General features: G+C 38.7%; 1 protein-coding gene across 1 annotated transcript; it reads left to right on the forward strand.

The window, feature by feature from the left end:
- The first annotated feature begins 2,688 nt into the window (after positions 1-2,688).
- LOC139538992 (transcription factor Sox-21-B-like) lies at positions 2,689-4,881 on the forward strand. The gene is made up of 2 exons (XM_071341626.1): positions 2,689-2,826; positions 3,034-4,881. The coding sequence occupies exon 2, from the start codon at positions 3,056-3,058 to the stop codon at positions 3,773-3,775; it is 720 nt and encodes a 239-aa protein (XP_071197727.1). The 5' UTR covers positions 2,689-2,826; positions 3,034-3,055; the 3' UTR covers positions 3,776-4,881.
- The last annotated feature ends 9,057 nt before the right edge of the window (positions 4,882-13,938 follow it).

Raw genomic sequence — 13,938 nt, forward strand, 5'->3', positions numbered from 1 at the left:
GTATATCACACCAACTAGAGGACGGACAACTACAGCAGTCAATGGAGCTGTATGTCCCTTCTAAGTAGCGCATCCTATTGAGTTCATCCAATGTTCCAATGTCATTCAATCAAATAACTTGTTTTCTTTATTAATTGTTTTTACTGCATGATGTATAGCACATTATATCTCAACGTATCCCATCAACCCCTCCTCATCCTGTATTACTGATTATTTCAACACTGTAATGGCTGATGGGATGGCATGGACATGAGAGTTTTCATGAGAACTAATTGAAATTACGGACAGGCTACGACTTTAGGACAAGACCTAGTATGTGTATGCACTAATAATAATAGTAATAATAATACCAATATGTAATAATAATCATCATAATACTCATACTAATATGTAATAATAATAATAATGATAATAATAATAATAATAATATAGAAATTACGGGAGAAAGGAAGACTCAATATTGACACTGTTCAGTAGGCTGCCTGTCTTACCAGCTGAGTTGTCATAAATTCCGACTCAGGTACAAATGCAAATCATTCATGAAAGACGACTTTATATTTAATTCAATTTGGCATTAATTCATACACTATATCAAATTAAATGCAAGGACTACAAATCGGCATGTCAATTGTTTGATGCAGCCTTTTTTTCACTTTTTCATTTTAATAATTATGCACAACCGAGAAGGTGCGGGAACAAACCACTTAAACAGACGATTTACTCAACGAGTTTTTCAGATAACTGTAATTGCTTAGTTGAATATTCGACAACCTAATTTCGGTTGTCGATTCTCCGCCCTTGGGAAAGTCCTTTGAAGTGAAAGTGAAAGGGGAAATTCAGGAAAATAATTAATTTCACCAAACGCGATTAGACACTCTACCCTCGTCAATATTTAGGCGTATTTATGACAAACTGCTTTTCACAATATCAGAAAATTAAAGAAGACATTCTTTACTTAGCTATCTTGCGTCTAGGCATGTACCATTTCTATAATAGCAGTGCCACCCATGGAGCAAGGAACAGGCAGCGCCACTCAGGAAGAGATTAATGACATTATACTGTAGATGTAAGAGCCAGTGCAGAGTAGCCTATAACAGTAGGATATTTAGATCAAATAAAAAGTAAAGACCATAGTTATTTAGAAATAAAATAGTGTGCAGTTCAAGCTTTAATGTCACATGCGCAAGTGAAATTACTTTCTTGCCAATTCCAAACCCAACAATGCAGTAATCAATATCAATGTAGCACTAACAATAATATAAGGTAGAACAAAAACACAAAAAGTAAGAAGCTATATACAGGGTCAGTGTGTGTGTGTGTGTGTGTGTGTGTGTGTGTGTGTGTGTGTGTGTGTGTGTGTGTGTGTGTGTGTGTGTGTGTGTGTGTGTGTGTGTGTGTGTGTGTGTGTGCGTGCGTGCGTGCGTGCGTGCGTGCGTGCGTGCGTGCGTGCGTGCGTGTGTGTGCGTACGTACGTACGTGCATACGTGCGTGTGTGGAGTCAGTATAAATGTGTGTGCATGGTATGAGTGTGTTGGAGTGTCAATGTGTAGAGTCCTGTGAGTGTGTAGAGTCCTGTGAGTGTGTAGAGAGAAAGTGTGTGTGAGTGTGTAGAGTCCTGTGAGTGTGTAGAGAGAAAGTGTGTGTGAGTGTGTAGAGTCCTGTGAGTGTGTAGAGAGAAAGTGTGTGTGAGTGTGTAGAGTCCTGTGAGTGTGTAGAGAGACAGTGCAAAAAAAAATACAAGGGTCAACTCAGATAGAATTGGGTAGTTGTGAGAGAGAAAAGAAACAGACACCATTGTCAATACAACCCATATTTATATTTATTCATTTTGCTTTTTGTACTTTTAACTATTTGCACATAATATGACATATGACATGTCTTTATTATTTTGGAACTTTTGTGAGTGTAATGTTTCCTGTTCATTTTTATTGTTCATTTCACTTTTTTTATTATCTACTTCACTTGCTTTGGCAATGTTAACATATGTTTCCCATGCCAATAAAGCACTTACATTGAAACATTTAAATTAATTGAGAGAGAGGGAGAGAGAGAGTAGCCTATTGACGTTTCCATGTTCACCGCTCATTACCTCTGTCATTGGGCGGCATGTGCAATCAATTGTTTTAAAATGAGCCTTTTATTTAATTTACCCAGTGTTCGGAGTGATCTTAAACTTACTGTGTATTTTCAACGTACTCTTAAGAAAAGCCTAGACTTCTCGGGAACAGTTTGGTTACAAGCCCATTGCGTTATTTAGCGTCTATACTAAAATGTTTATTTTTATTTTTATAAAGGTAGTCTTACTAATATTATTTTAATATATTCTAATATAATAATATATCGTGGAAATAATAGGTTCGTAATGATGATCCATATGATAATATGCTATAAAGAACGACACTATTAATTTCACTGTGAATGATATATGCCATGAGATGAGGGGATATAGCCAAATATACAGTGATGCGTTTTCACCCGAGTCCGTCAGTGTGTGTCAGATGTACTGCGCATGCTCCTGGAGCACTTTCACTACCTGCCTCTGAAAACCTTATTTCACATGGGGCAGCCCGGAGTTATCAACCATTTGCGTAAACGCTGGATTCAAGTGCTGAGTGGTGGTTAACAGTCTGGCGATAGTAGCAAAACAAGATAAGAACTTCGCTAGGCATATTGCCTTCTGTCTTCTGTGCAATATTGATTTTCCTCGTCGGACAGCAACATGCATCAGAAAACGTAACTTTTACAGAGTTTCTCATCAGGACGCAGCGCATTGCTCTTTTCCAAACGGATATCTTACAACGGTGTGATGAAGCACTGAGATTTTACGTACGTTAATGAAATATGCTATTTTAAGAATTTTATCTCACACAGTTATTGTTTCTCTGCTAAATATACTTTAATTGGATTACTTAGTTGTATCATATATGTAGACCTATGTAACTTTGATTTGCGTTGTTAGGCAACCTGAGGCTTTACTGTCACTAAATACTAGAAAGAGACTTGACATATTGTCTGTGATATTTCCTTTTTCAGACCATAAGTACTTTGTACCAACATGTCTAAACCAATGGATCACGTAAAACGACCGATGAATGCCTTCATGGTTTGGTCCAGAGCGCAGAGAAGAAAAATGGCTCAGGAGAACCCAAAAATGCACAACTCCGAAATCAGCAAAAGATTGGGAGCGGAGTGGAAACTTCTCACTGAGTCGGAGAAAAGGCCATTCATTGACGAAGCTAAACGACTGAGAGCCATGCACATGAAGGAACACCCAGACTATAAATACAGACCTAGGCGAAAGCCAAAGACTCTGATGAAAAAAGACAAGTTTGCCTTCCCAGTGCCCTACAATCTTGGGGAGCACGACGCGCTAAAAGTTAGCGGTTTATCTCATGGAGCACTTTCCGAACACCTATTGGGGAACCCCGACAAGGCGGCAGCGGCGGCCGCAGCAGCGAGAGTCTTTTTCAACCCGTCCATGTCCACGAACCCCTATTCGTTTTTTGAGCTCGGATCGAAGATGTCAGAGCTATCCTCGCCCTCGTTTCCTTACCCATCTCTGGGCTACCCTGGTGGCACGGCTTTCTCTGGAACTGGCGGTGTCGGTGGAACTCACACTCACTCTCATCCAGCCCCGGGCAACCCAGGCTACATGATCTCCTGTAACTGTACGGGCTGGCCCTCTGCGGGTCTCCAGCCACCGTTAGCCTACATCCTACTCCCCGGGATGGGCAAACCTCAACTTGACTACCCTGCATATGCAGCGGCATTATGATAGCCTATTGGACTTAGGAGAGGTTTAAATGTGAAAAAATATTCATGCAAGAGTTTATTATGCATGCACAAACTTGTACATGTGATGAAGTGCTCGTCGTCTCAGATATCACATGTGTATGTATATTGATTAATGCCTTTATCTAAGGTCGGGCCTAATGCTTATTTAGAGAACTCTCGAAACTAATATTCAGCCATCATCTGTCAAATCCCAGAGGGACAGAACAAAAGGATGGCAGGAATACAGAGAGCAAAGGGCCCTTGTCAATGTGAATACTCATTTGAAAGGTACCATGTCTGTTGCTAAAGCACCGGCTTTACTGGCTTCTTATCAAGTAGGCAGTTTACTACATCACACAACAAATCAGATATAAACATGAACTGGTCATACTTATCTTCATATATTTTATCTGATAATTAAATATTGTTTAAGAAATATAATCACTTGCTTTTATATGATTTATATTGTTGGGCAAGAAGGATTGCTAATTTCTTGTGCTTCTGGCTACGCTCATGTTGCTTTCCTGTTTCAATCAGAACGACATACGCCTGTAAATGTGTACAGCCTAAATGATGGTAATATTTAATTTGCCATTTGGCTAGTATTTGAGATGTGGTCTGGAACTGACTGGGTGGTTTGGCTCAAAATCCAGTTGATATTTTAAGTTTTCAAACACTGTTTTATGGAAGTCTGTAATATTTATTGTTTAGTGGGAATCATTATGCTGATCCAGTTGATTGAACAGTGGACATACCTTGTCCTGTAACATTTGCACAGGAAATATTAAGTGCTTATGGGATGTAATTTATTTAAAGGAATCACACCGCCAAGTATGACGAGCCTAGAAGTTTTTTTTAATTCGACAACAATCGGTATCCTTCCTTTCAACATTGGCAATTCACCAAATTGTCTTTTTTTTCTTTTCTTGAGACCTTCGCATTTATGTGCATGAGGAGCAACTCTCGTCTTTACTAACTCTTAATGAAGTTGTATGTTTTGTGTTTTATTTAAACACCACTTACATGTACTTTAAACTCGTAAATGCTATTATGTTCATATGTTGAACAAAGGGTTATAATAAAGCTATTGCGGACAAACAGAAAGAATCGCGCTGTAGTTCTTGCTGAATTTGCTAACAAGATGTTAATCTGAATTGCCCTGACATGGTCAGCCCAGGTGGAGTGTAATGTATCCTCCAAAGGCCGTGTTTGTTCGCGCTGTGAATAGCATTACTCGGAAATCTAAATCAACCCATTGTAATCAAGAGCCAAAACCTGATTTATCACAATTTTAATCGTGAATAGGAAGATAAAACTGAGTGGGTTTCTGTAGGCCCTCCAAGTAAAAATGAGCTCTTTAAGCCTGTAGAACAGAAATCTATTTGAGGTTTAAAACAGGGCCTGAATTAAGTGTCAGCTTCCAATTACAAAACACAACTAATTGCATTGTATTTAATGTATTTTTGTTATATATACTTTCTTCAACATTCGTCACTATGGCATGGTTTGTGTGTGTGTGTGGGGGAGGGGGGGGGGTGCGCGTGTGCGTCTGTGTTGGTGATATCTCTGAATTTATGTTCATATTATGACATGTAATACATTGGACATGATATTTAAGCAAACTACCCCTCCTAGATTACATTAAGAAGTTAATTCATATGGATCAGAGCGATTATGCAAAACTAATTTGGACTGTCCAGGGATAATTATCATCCGACACGGTTAATTAAACCCTTTCACCATTCTGCATTCTCTATTGTAACACCCCGATCACTTCTTTCAACGGAACTTCCTGCTTAGCCCTGGAATTAACGCACAAGTGGCCTTGTTTCATTCAGTATGAAATAAAAAAATATCAAATTCAACATTTATCCTCTCAACATTATTTCCGCACATTTTAAAACAAACGAAGTCAACGCTTCACCGGGGGACTTTTCTCTGTGTCTTTGGTCCCCATTCTGACACCAGTGTTTTATAACCAGCAGTTTGGCCTTGTTGGAGAATAGCCTACATACACATCAGTAGAGTACAATAGGCTATTATGGGATTATTTTTTTTTTCGAAAACAGAAAGGATATTTATTTTGATTATTGTTTTTTTGAAGGTATCACTTATTTGATCGTTTTTGGTAGGAAGTAAACCAGAGATTGTTAAAAGGTAGTCAACAGTTGGCTGACCGAAACGCCTGAGAAGGTCGCCAGGTTAATAAAAGAGCGCGCATTACCATCTCAGTGAAAAAATCCCTCTCTTTATGTGGCCTTGTATTCTATATTTTACTTAAGGAAAGGGGGAGAAACCTGAACGAACTGTTTCTTCACTGGGAGCGTTTAGACGGTCGAGGAGGTTTTGTCTGCGAACAAAACGTGGGTTGGGAGGTTTTTTGTGAGAGTGTTGTTTGTTGAAGTGGAGCTCAGCAAAAGCGTCTGCTTTCCTTCATTGTGATGAAAGCAATCAGTGGTATTTGGAAAACTGTTAGCATTGTGCAGTTTTTCTGTGTCCATTGTGGAGGATTTCTTTTCACAAGGTTTTTTTCAGCCGATCCAGCTGGCCGGAGTGAATAGCACTGCAATGTGTACACGCTTTGTCCCTCCAAGCCCTTCAAGTAGGCCACATTGAATAGAGTGAGTTGACACTGCATGACAGTGAAACAACACAATAAAAAATACATGAGCACATGAATAGAAGTAGGCGCATAAATAAATAAAATGGGTGGCCAAAACTGGATAAACTGAATGACAAAACGGTGAAAGGAGGAACTAAAATATATTTAACACGCTAGATTAGCATTAGAATGCAATCTACAAGGCTGAACAATTGGTGAATAGGTTTACCGGCCAAGAAAGAAATGGACTAAATGCCTTTTGAATAGATAAGCCTATGCTTTTTTTTCTCCTTGGGAGAAAAGGGGCCTCAATGGGAAAGGTGGAGATGCAACTATGCAAATAACTGGGAGAAAACTTTTTTCTTAGAATTGTTTTTTCCAGAGTTGATTCCAAGATAGGCAGGTCATAGAAATACAGCCATGTCAGTGTCAGTATTGAAAATGACTAAAACCTTTTCTACAATCATGCTTGTAAGCAAGATTGAATTTCATGATCATTTCATTTTCATATTTTTTATTTAAACTGGATGCATGGAGACTGAATGATGATCATTGTCAAATCCCTCAATCACATCTCAAATGTCTCCGATTGCTTTAGCCTCCTAGCCAAAACCATGGCCCCCAAAACACCATCTGCCATTAACCAGACTCACACTTGTAGAATCCAGAATGGTATGTCTGTTGTGTGACAATCCAAAAACACATTGTATACAGTATAAATCAAGGTTTGACCATATTTGTTTGAAATGGCATGATGTAAACACGTGAAGTTAGAAATTAGAAATACATCTTAGTCTCAAAGTGAACAGGAGTCTACAGTGGTCAAGCAGCCCGGCAACCTTTCTGTCTTGCTATAATTGGCAGATGGTCACTTCCATGTAGATAAGGGACATTTAAATGGAACTGAATATTTATACTAGTAATTGAAATAAACCTTTTCACCCACACATGCCCAGGCATGTCTTGGAACATCTTAATACATATATGCTTATGGAAATGAGTGAGGTGCCTTGTGTTTTGTAATTATTATTATTATGGATCCCCATTAGTACATGCCAAGGCAACGTCTACTCTTCCAGGGGTCCAGCAAAATTAAGGCAGTTATACAATTGTAAAAACATTACCATAGATTTCACAACACATTGTTTTATTTGCTTTTACTGCTTGGATCAGTTACTTGATGTGGAATAGAGTTCCATGTAGTCATGGCTCTATGTAGTACTGTGCACCTCCCATAGTCGGTTCTGGACTTGGGGACTGTGAAGACACCTCTGATGGCATGTCTTGTGGGTATGGATGGGTGTCTGAGCTGAGTGCTAGTTACAGTATGGTTATGGTCCTGTCTTTGGGTTCGGGGAGGACAGTTTGTGTATTGTAGCTTGTTAGCTGCTGGGAAAAAGGCCCTGCATCTTTTAGCCTTCGCTGGTTAAAGTCTGGGATCAGTGGCATTTCAAAGATACTGGGACACCTGCTGTAAGAGAAAAACATATTATCCACCTTCATTGAGGTGGTTATTATTACACACCAACTCAATGGACACTACATGTGTGTTATTCAGCATGCTTAATGTGGGTTACTGCTACAGTAGCCATTTAAAAATAATAATTACATTTAACCTTTATTTAACTAGGCAAGTCAGAGAAGAACAAATTCTTATTTACAATGACGGCCTACACCGGCCAAACCCGGACGACGCTGGGCCAATTGTGCGCAGCCCTATGGGTCTCCCAATCACTGCCGGTTGTGATACAGCCTGTGATACAGCCATAATATATCCTTTTACATTTATATGAGTTTTAGTATGCTGGCTATTACCATTGTCTTGGGCCTAGTGGTTAACTAATGGCTGTTGGAATTTTTGCAGGGGACAATGTTTTTGTCACAATCTTGCATGGTGAACCTGTGGAGTAAAATTATTCCCCCTTACTCAGAATGACACAATCACCTTGTGCTAGAAGAGTTGTATTTACGTCATTTCCACAGTGTATTTGAAATAACTACATCTCTCCAGATGAGGAGCGGTCACACAAGATCAATACAGTAAAGCACTATGATTTCCCACAGATTACATTCATTATAGTTTACTCAATATTTAGTTCTGAATTCATTTAACCCTTATATTAGTCCCATTATACATCATCTTGGGAATATATATATATGTGTAATTGTTTGTCATTTAGCAGGCACACTTATGCAGAGTGCTTTACAGGATGTGCTCAAGGCGCACATCAGGTTTTTCACCTAGTCAGCTCAGGGATTTGAACCAGAGATGTTTCAGTTACAGCCCAACTCTCCAAACCGCTAGGCTACCTCCAGCCCATATCATACACATCATATTTAGTCTCATCATTGTCAACATATACAAATGTTTTTTTCTAGTTTCACATTATTTCAAAAATATATATAAATAATGCATCTGCGTTACAGTAGATCAACAAGCAACGTAAAGGTTTCTCTCATGATTTCAAGCCTTGGCTGTCTCAGATTTTCATAAACCCTTTTATGTGCCTGTAAGACATTTGTAGAGGAGAGATTAGGCAAATGAACATGCATATGTAGCACTGGGTCAACTCTATGGTGACCTCGGAAAGATATACAGACGTTCTACATTCCCAATATGCTCGGGGCTACCCCACAAGGGCTTGGATTAAAGCCTGGCTTCAATGGTTTAGTTGGATCAAATTTAGCATTTTTCTCAGAGATGAATACTAATAAACCATCATCAGCTCTTTGTTGTGTTTTATTTCATGAATTTATATAATTGGGACACATTTTTGGAACAGATCTGTATATTCTATACTGAACAAAAATATATAAACGCAAACATGCAACAATTTCAACGATTTCACTGAGTAACAGTTCATATGAGGAAGTCAGTAACTTGAAATTAATTCATTAGGCCTTAATCTATAGATTTCACATGACTGGGCCCCCCACTGGGAAGCTAGGCCCAGCCAATCAGAATTAGTTTTTCTCCTAAAAATGGCTTTATTACAGAAAGAAATACTTCTCAGTTTCATCAGCTGTCCGGGTGGCTGGTCTCAGATGATCCCGCAGGTGAAGAAGCCGGATGTGGAGCTCCTGGGCTGGCGTGGTTACACGTGGTCTGCGGTTGTGAGGCCGGTTGGACGTACTGCCAAATTCTCTAAATTGATGTTGGAAATGGTTTATGGTAGAGAAATGAACAATAAATTATCTGGCAACAACTTTGGGGAACATTCCTGCAGTCAGCATACCAATTGCACACTCCCTCAAAACTTGAGACATCTGTGGCATTGTGTGTGACAAAACTGTTAATTTTAGAGCGGCCTTTTATTGTCCCCAGCACAAGGTGAACCTGTGTAATGATCATGCTGTTCAATCAGCTTCTTGATATGCCACAACTGTCAGGTGGATTGATTATCTTGGCAAAGGAGAAATACTCACTAACAGGGATATAAACAAATGTGTGCACAAATTTGGAAAGAAATAAGCTTTTGTGCATATGGAAAATTTCTTGGATCTTTTATTTCAGCTCATGCAACATGGGACCAACACCTTACATGTTGCGTTCATATTTTTGTTCAATATAGTATGGGTGGAGAAAGAGAGATCGAATGCTAAAGGGCAGGTTTCTCTGTTAAGAACCTCAAAGACATCGCTGACTTCTCCAGCTCATTTCAGGCAAATCAAAGTGTGAAAATATCCTTTCCTGGAGCAATCTCTCCATCATCAGGTTGCGTCAAGAATGTTTATGAAGGCTATGCGCCGTATTACCTGTAATCTCCAGAGAAGGACCGGCTCCATTTCTTACTTCTCTATGCTCACAGGAGGGGAAAATGCCCCCAAAATATCTTCATTTGCACCTTTCCTACCAAACCTCCATGTCTCATATCAAAGGCTCCAAAGCATACATGTCACTGTGCCCAAGGTGACCAGAAGAAATTAGAAAATCTCTACAGTACATTCCCATAAACATGCCACATCCTCTGAAGTCTAGCTTCACTTTCAGGAGGTCCAAGTTTGTTTAAAAGTACATAATGCAATGGGTATATGGACTCCTGCTGGGGCTCAGGGAGGCATTCTGGAAACAGGAACAGGGGGGTGAGCTGAAGGTGTCTCCTCTTGCCCAGGTGAGAGCATGGTGGAGAACATGTTATTTATCACATTTCCACTAACATTATCCACGGGTATCTCTGAAGTATTTGAAGTGTATATTTGGTCTTTGACCGAATATTACTTTTACAAATCCATATTATTGAAGGCCACCACAACATAATACATTTTTTACTCAAATAACTGGGTTAAATTCCAACAACTTGACTTATGCCTGCACTGTCACCGTGGTACATTTCTTTGTTGCTGCAGGAGGAAATGGTGAAACTACTTCCTCATTCTTGTGTTTGTAGAACATTATGCTTCGGAGTCACTAAGGAAGGATATCTTAGATTATCTGTAAGTATTGTTGGCATAACTATACACAATTACTCAGGGAAGGTTTGTTCTGCGTTTGTATGGTCATCAAATTACTCATAGTTTTCCCCCCAGGCCGAGAATTCATCCAATGAAGTCAAGCAGTTACACAAGATATTATGAGGGAGAGGACTGGGATTTCCATGTGATCTTTGCACGAAAAGGATTGAAATTATGATCTACAGTAGATAAAGTGGCATCAGTTGTCTCAGCGGTCAGTTCTCTTGTGTTTTGTGGCCTGCCAGACAAAGCTTGCTAGGTCATATCGTAACCATTTCTAGAGAACAACTTGACTTTATTGACAGTATCAAGGTTAGACTCTACCTGTAGAAAGTATTCATTGCCTTTTGCGAATAGTCGAGGTATGTCACAGATAGAGTATAATTCAAAATGGTGTCTTTAGTAGCCCTTTCCTGGAGTCAAATGACCAAATCGTCTTCTAGTGGCCTCAAGGATGGAATGTTGTTAATATTTTTCATAATTTCATAATTAATCATCATTATTGTTGGCTCCCGAGTGGCGCAGTGGTCTAAGGCACTGCATTGCAGTGCTAGAGGCGTCACTACAGGCCCTGGTTTGATCCCAGGCTGTATCACAACCGGCCGTGATCGGGAGTCCCATAGGGCAGTGCACAATTGGCCCAGTGTCGTCTGGGTTAGGGAAGGGTTTGGCCAGGGTAGGCTGTCATTGTAAATAAGAATTTGTTCTTAACTGACTTGCCTAGTTAAATAAAGGTTAAATATTTTTTTTTTAACTGCTGAAAATCTAGTGTTTCTATGTCAAAAGGTTTTGTTATATTTCAGTCTTCTGTGATGTATATAAAGTCTAATATTGCACTGCAAACTCAAAATTGAATACATTTCAACTCTATATCTGACACGGTAGAGGTGTCTTTTTTTTGTCCATGACCATATGTGTGAGGTGTATACTTTGTTTCAAATATATTTGTTTAAGACTACCAAGAAACACTCTGCGTGACCTTATTTAGCCCACTGTAGTAATAACTGTATCAATAGCATGTCTACTGTCAAAATCAAGCACAAATTACTCACAGGAGTAAGAGTATTTGAACATGAATCAAATTGCCATAGCTGTTAGAGACAGGTAAGCTGTAAGATACCAGGTCTACAGATGTAGGATCTTAATTTGATCACCGGGTTGCAGGAGAACTTTCCTGGAATGCAGGAAATGTAAATTGTAAATTGTATAGTGTATTTGAGGTTTAAAAAGTCTTCTGAAGTTTGTAATTTGCACTTACTGAAAATATATCAACCCCTACTATGTCGGTACCACTTTGTTTGACACCCAGCGTCATAACACATTACGACACTGTCATAACCATGTCATAATATGTCATAACAGCTGACATAACTTGCCATAACCTGCTATAAGATGGTAATAACATTGTCGTGACACATATATTTAGACCTGTTGTGACATATATTGTGTTATTTTATGGCTGGTTATGACACCTACATAAGAGTGTAAAACCCCACAAAACTTACAGCACAAGGCAAAACAATCCATTACACCATAGCCTACATGTCAACAATATGTTTATGTTTTATATATATATGTATTTTTTTAGAAAACCATATTAAATTATCATTGTAATTGTGCACACATTGATGTCAGACATGCACCTACCCTCAATGCTCTGTTGCTGATGACTGGGATGAATGCAGAAGCAGATTTTAGGAGCAGGACTCTCTTTTCGACTGATAACTGATATAAGGGCATGTACGTGATAGGCTTATCTGGCTTGTATGATTCTGATGGTCACAATGCTTCTTGACAGTGTCATGAAGTCTATTTTCTTAGTCCAAGAAAGTGACACAAGAAATTGACAAAGGACAATCATAATGCTTCATGACAGTGTCATAAAGTGTATTTTCTACAAGTTGTCTAAAATATGACGAAAAAACATGACTGTAAAGAATTCATTACGACAACAACAAAGGATTTAAGAAACAAAGTTTCAAACGAAAGGAAACTTCTTCGCAGGGAAAAAATTAGGGTTTTGACACTCTTATGTAGATGTCATAAACAGCCATAAAATAACACCATATATGTCACAACAGGTGTAAATATATGTGATATGGCCATATCATCACAGGTTATGACAAGTTATGTCAGCTGATATGACATATTATGACATGGTTATGGCCGTGTCATAACATGTTATGACACTGGGTGTCAAGTAAAGTGTTACAAAAAGGTCCATTCATTATAATCCACATCATAATTCACATTTCCTATTGCTGCATTATTTTCCTGCTGTAACAGACGTGTTCAAATTATGATCCTACATCTGTATTCCATTGTCTTCATGTCATTACTGTGCACTTGTATCCCTTCTTAAACAGCACTTTGTGAGGCAAAGACTCTCCCCTGTCCTTACAGTAATAGGCTGTGTAACACTAAAGCTCCCACTATGGTCTGGAAGAAATTACTACACTGACAATCTCTCCCATCAGAAACAGTGGAGCAGAGCTGCTTGATGATCCTAGATCAGTGGAATTCAAACATTTTCAGTGGGAAACCCATTTTTTCATCAGAATTTTTGGGGGACACCATTAAAAATATATATTTTAATTACATTTTTGGCAACCTCATTGCAATTAACCCCTTACCAAGACTTTGAATACCATTGTTCTAAATTGTGTAATTTAAGTTCAGGCACCACACTCGATTAGTTTTTTTTCTTCTTCTCTTAATCATATCACAATCAACGTTTACCAGTTGAATGTAGACACACACACAAAAAAATATTTAAATTTGTCTGAAATATTATACAAAATATGCAAATTAAGTGATATTTAATTAAATATGTCCATATTTGCATATACTGCAAATTCCTTCTTCTGGACACTGGATGCAGTCAGCCTAAATGTATTGGTTTAATTTTGTTAAGACACTCCAGGACCAGACTTATTCAGACCCGATTATGGATAAATATCTAAGTAAAATGAATCTTTGGCACATTTTTCAAAGCAAACATGATCTAGAATATTTATTTTTACAACATATCAAGTCTGAAGAACATAACCACACAAACACTGGTGAATGCAGATGCTTCTGAAGCTGAGGAAAATGACGTGTGGGAAGAG

Source organism: Salvelinus alpinus, chromosome 14 (genome assembly GCF_045679555.1).
Source record: "Salvelinus alpinus chromosome 14, SLU_Salpinus.1, whole genome shotgun sequence".
Lineage (NCBI taxonomy): Eukaryota > Metazoa > Chordata > Actinopteri > Salmoniformes > Salmonidae > Salvelinus > Salvelinus alpinus.

What these genes read in the sequence shown, in the direction of transcription:
- LOC139538992 (XM_071341626.1), top strand. Translation starts at nt 3,056, where the DNA reads ATGTCTAAACCAATGGATCACGTAAAACGACCGATGAATGCCTTCATG.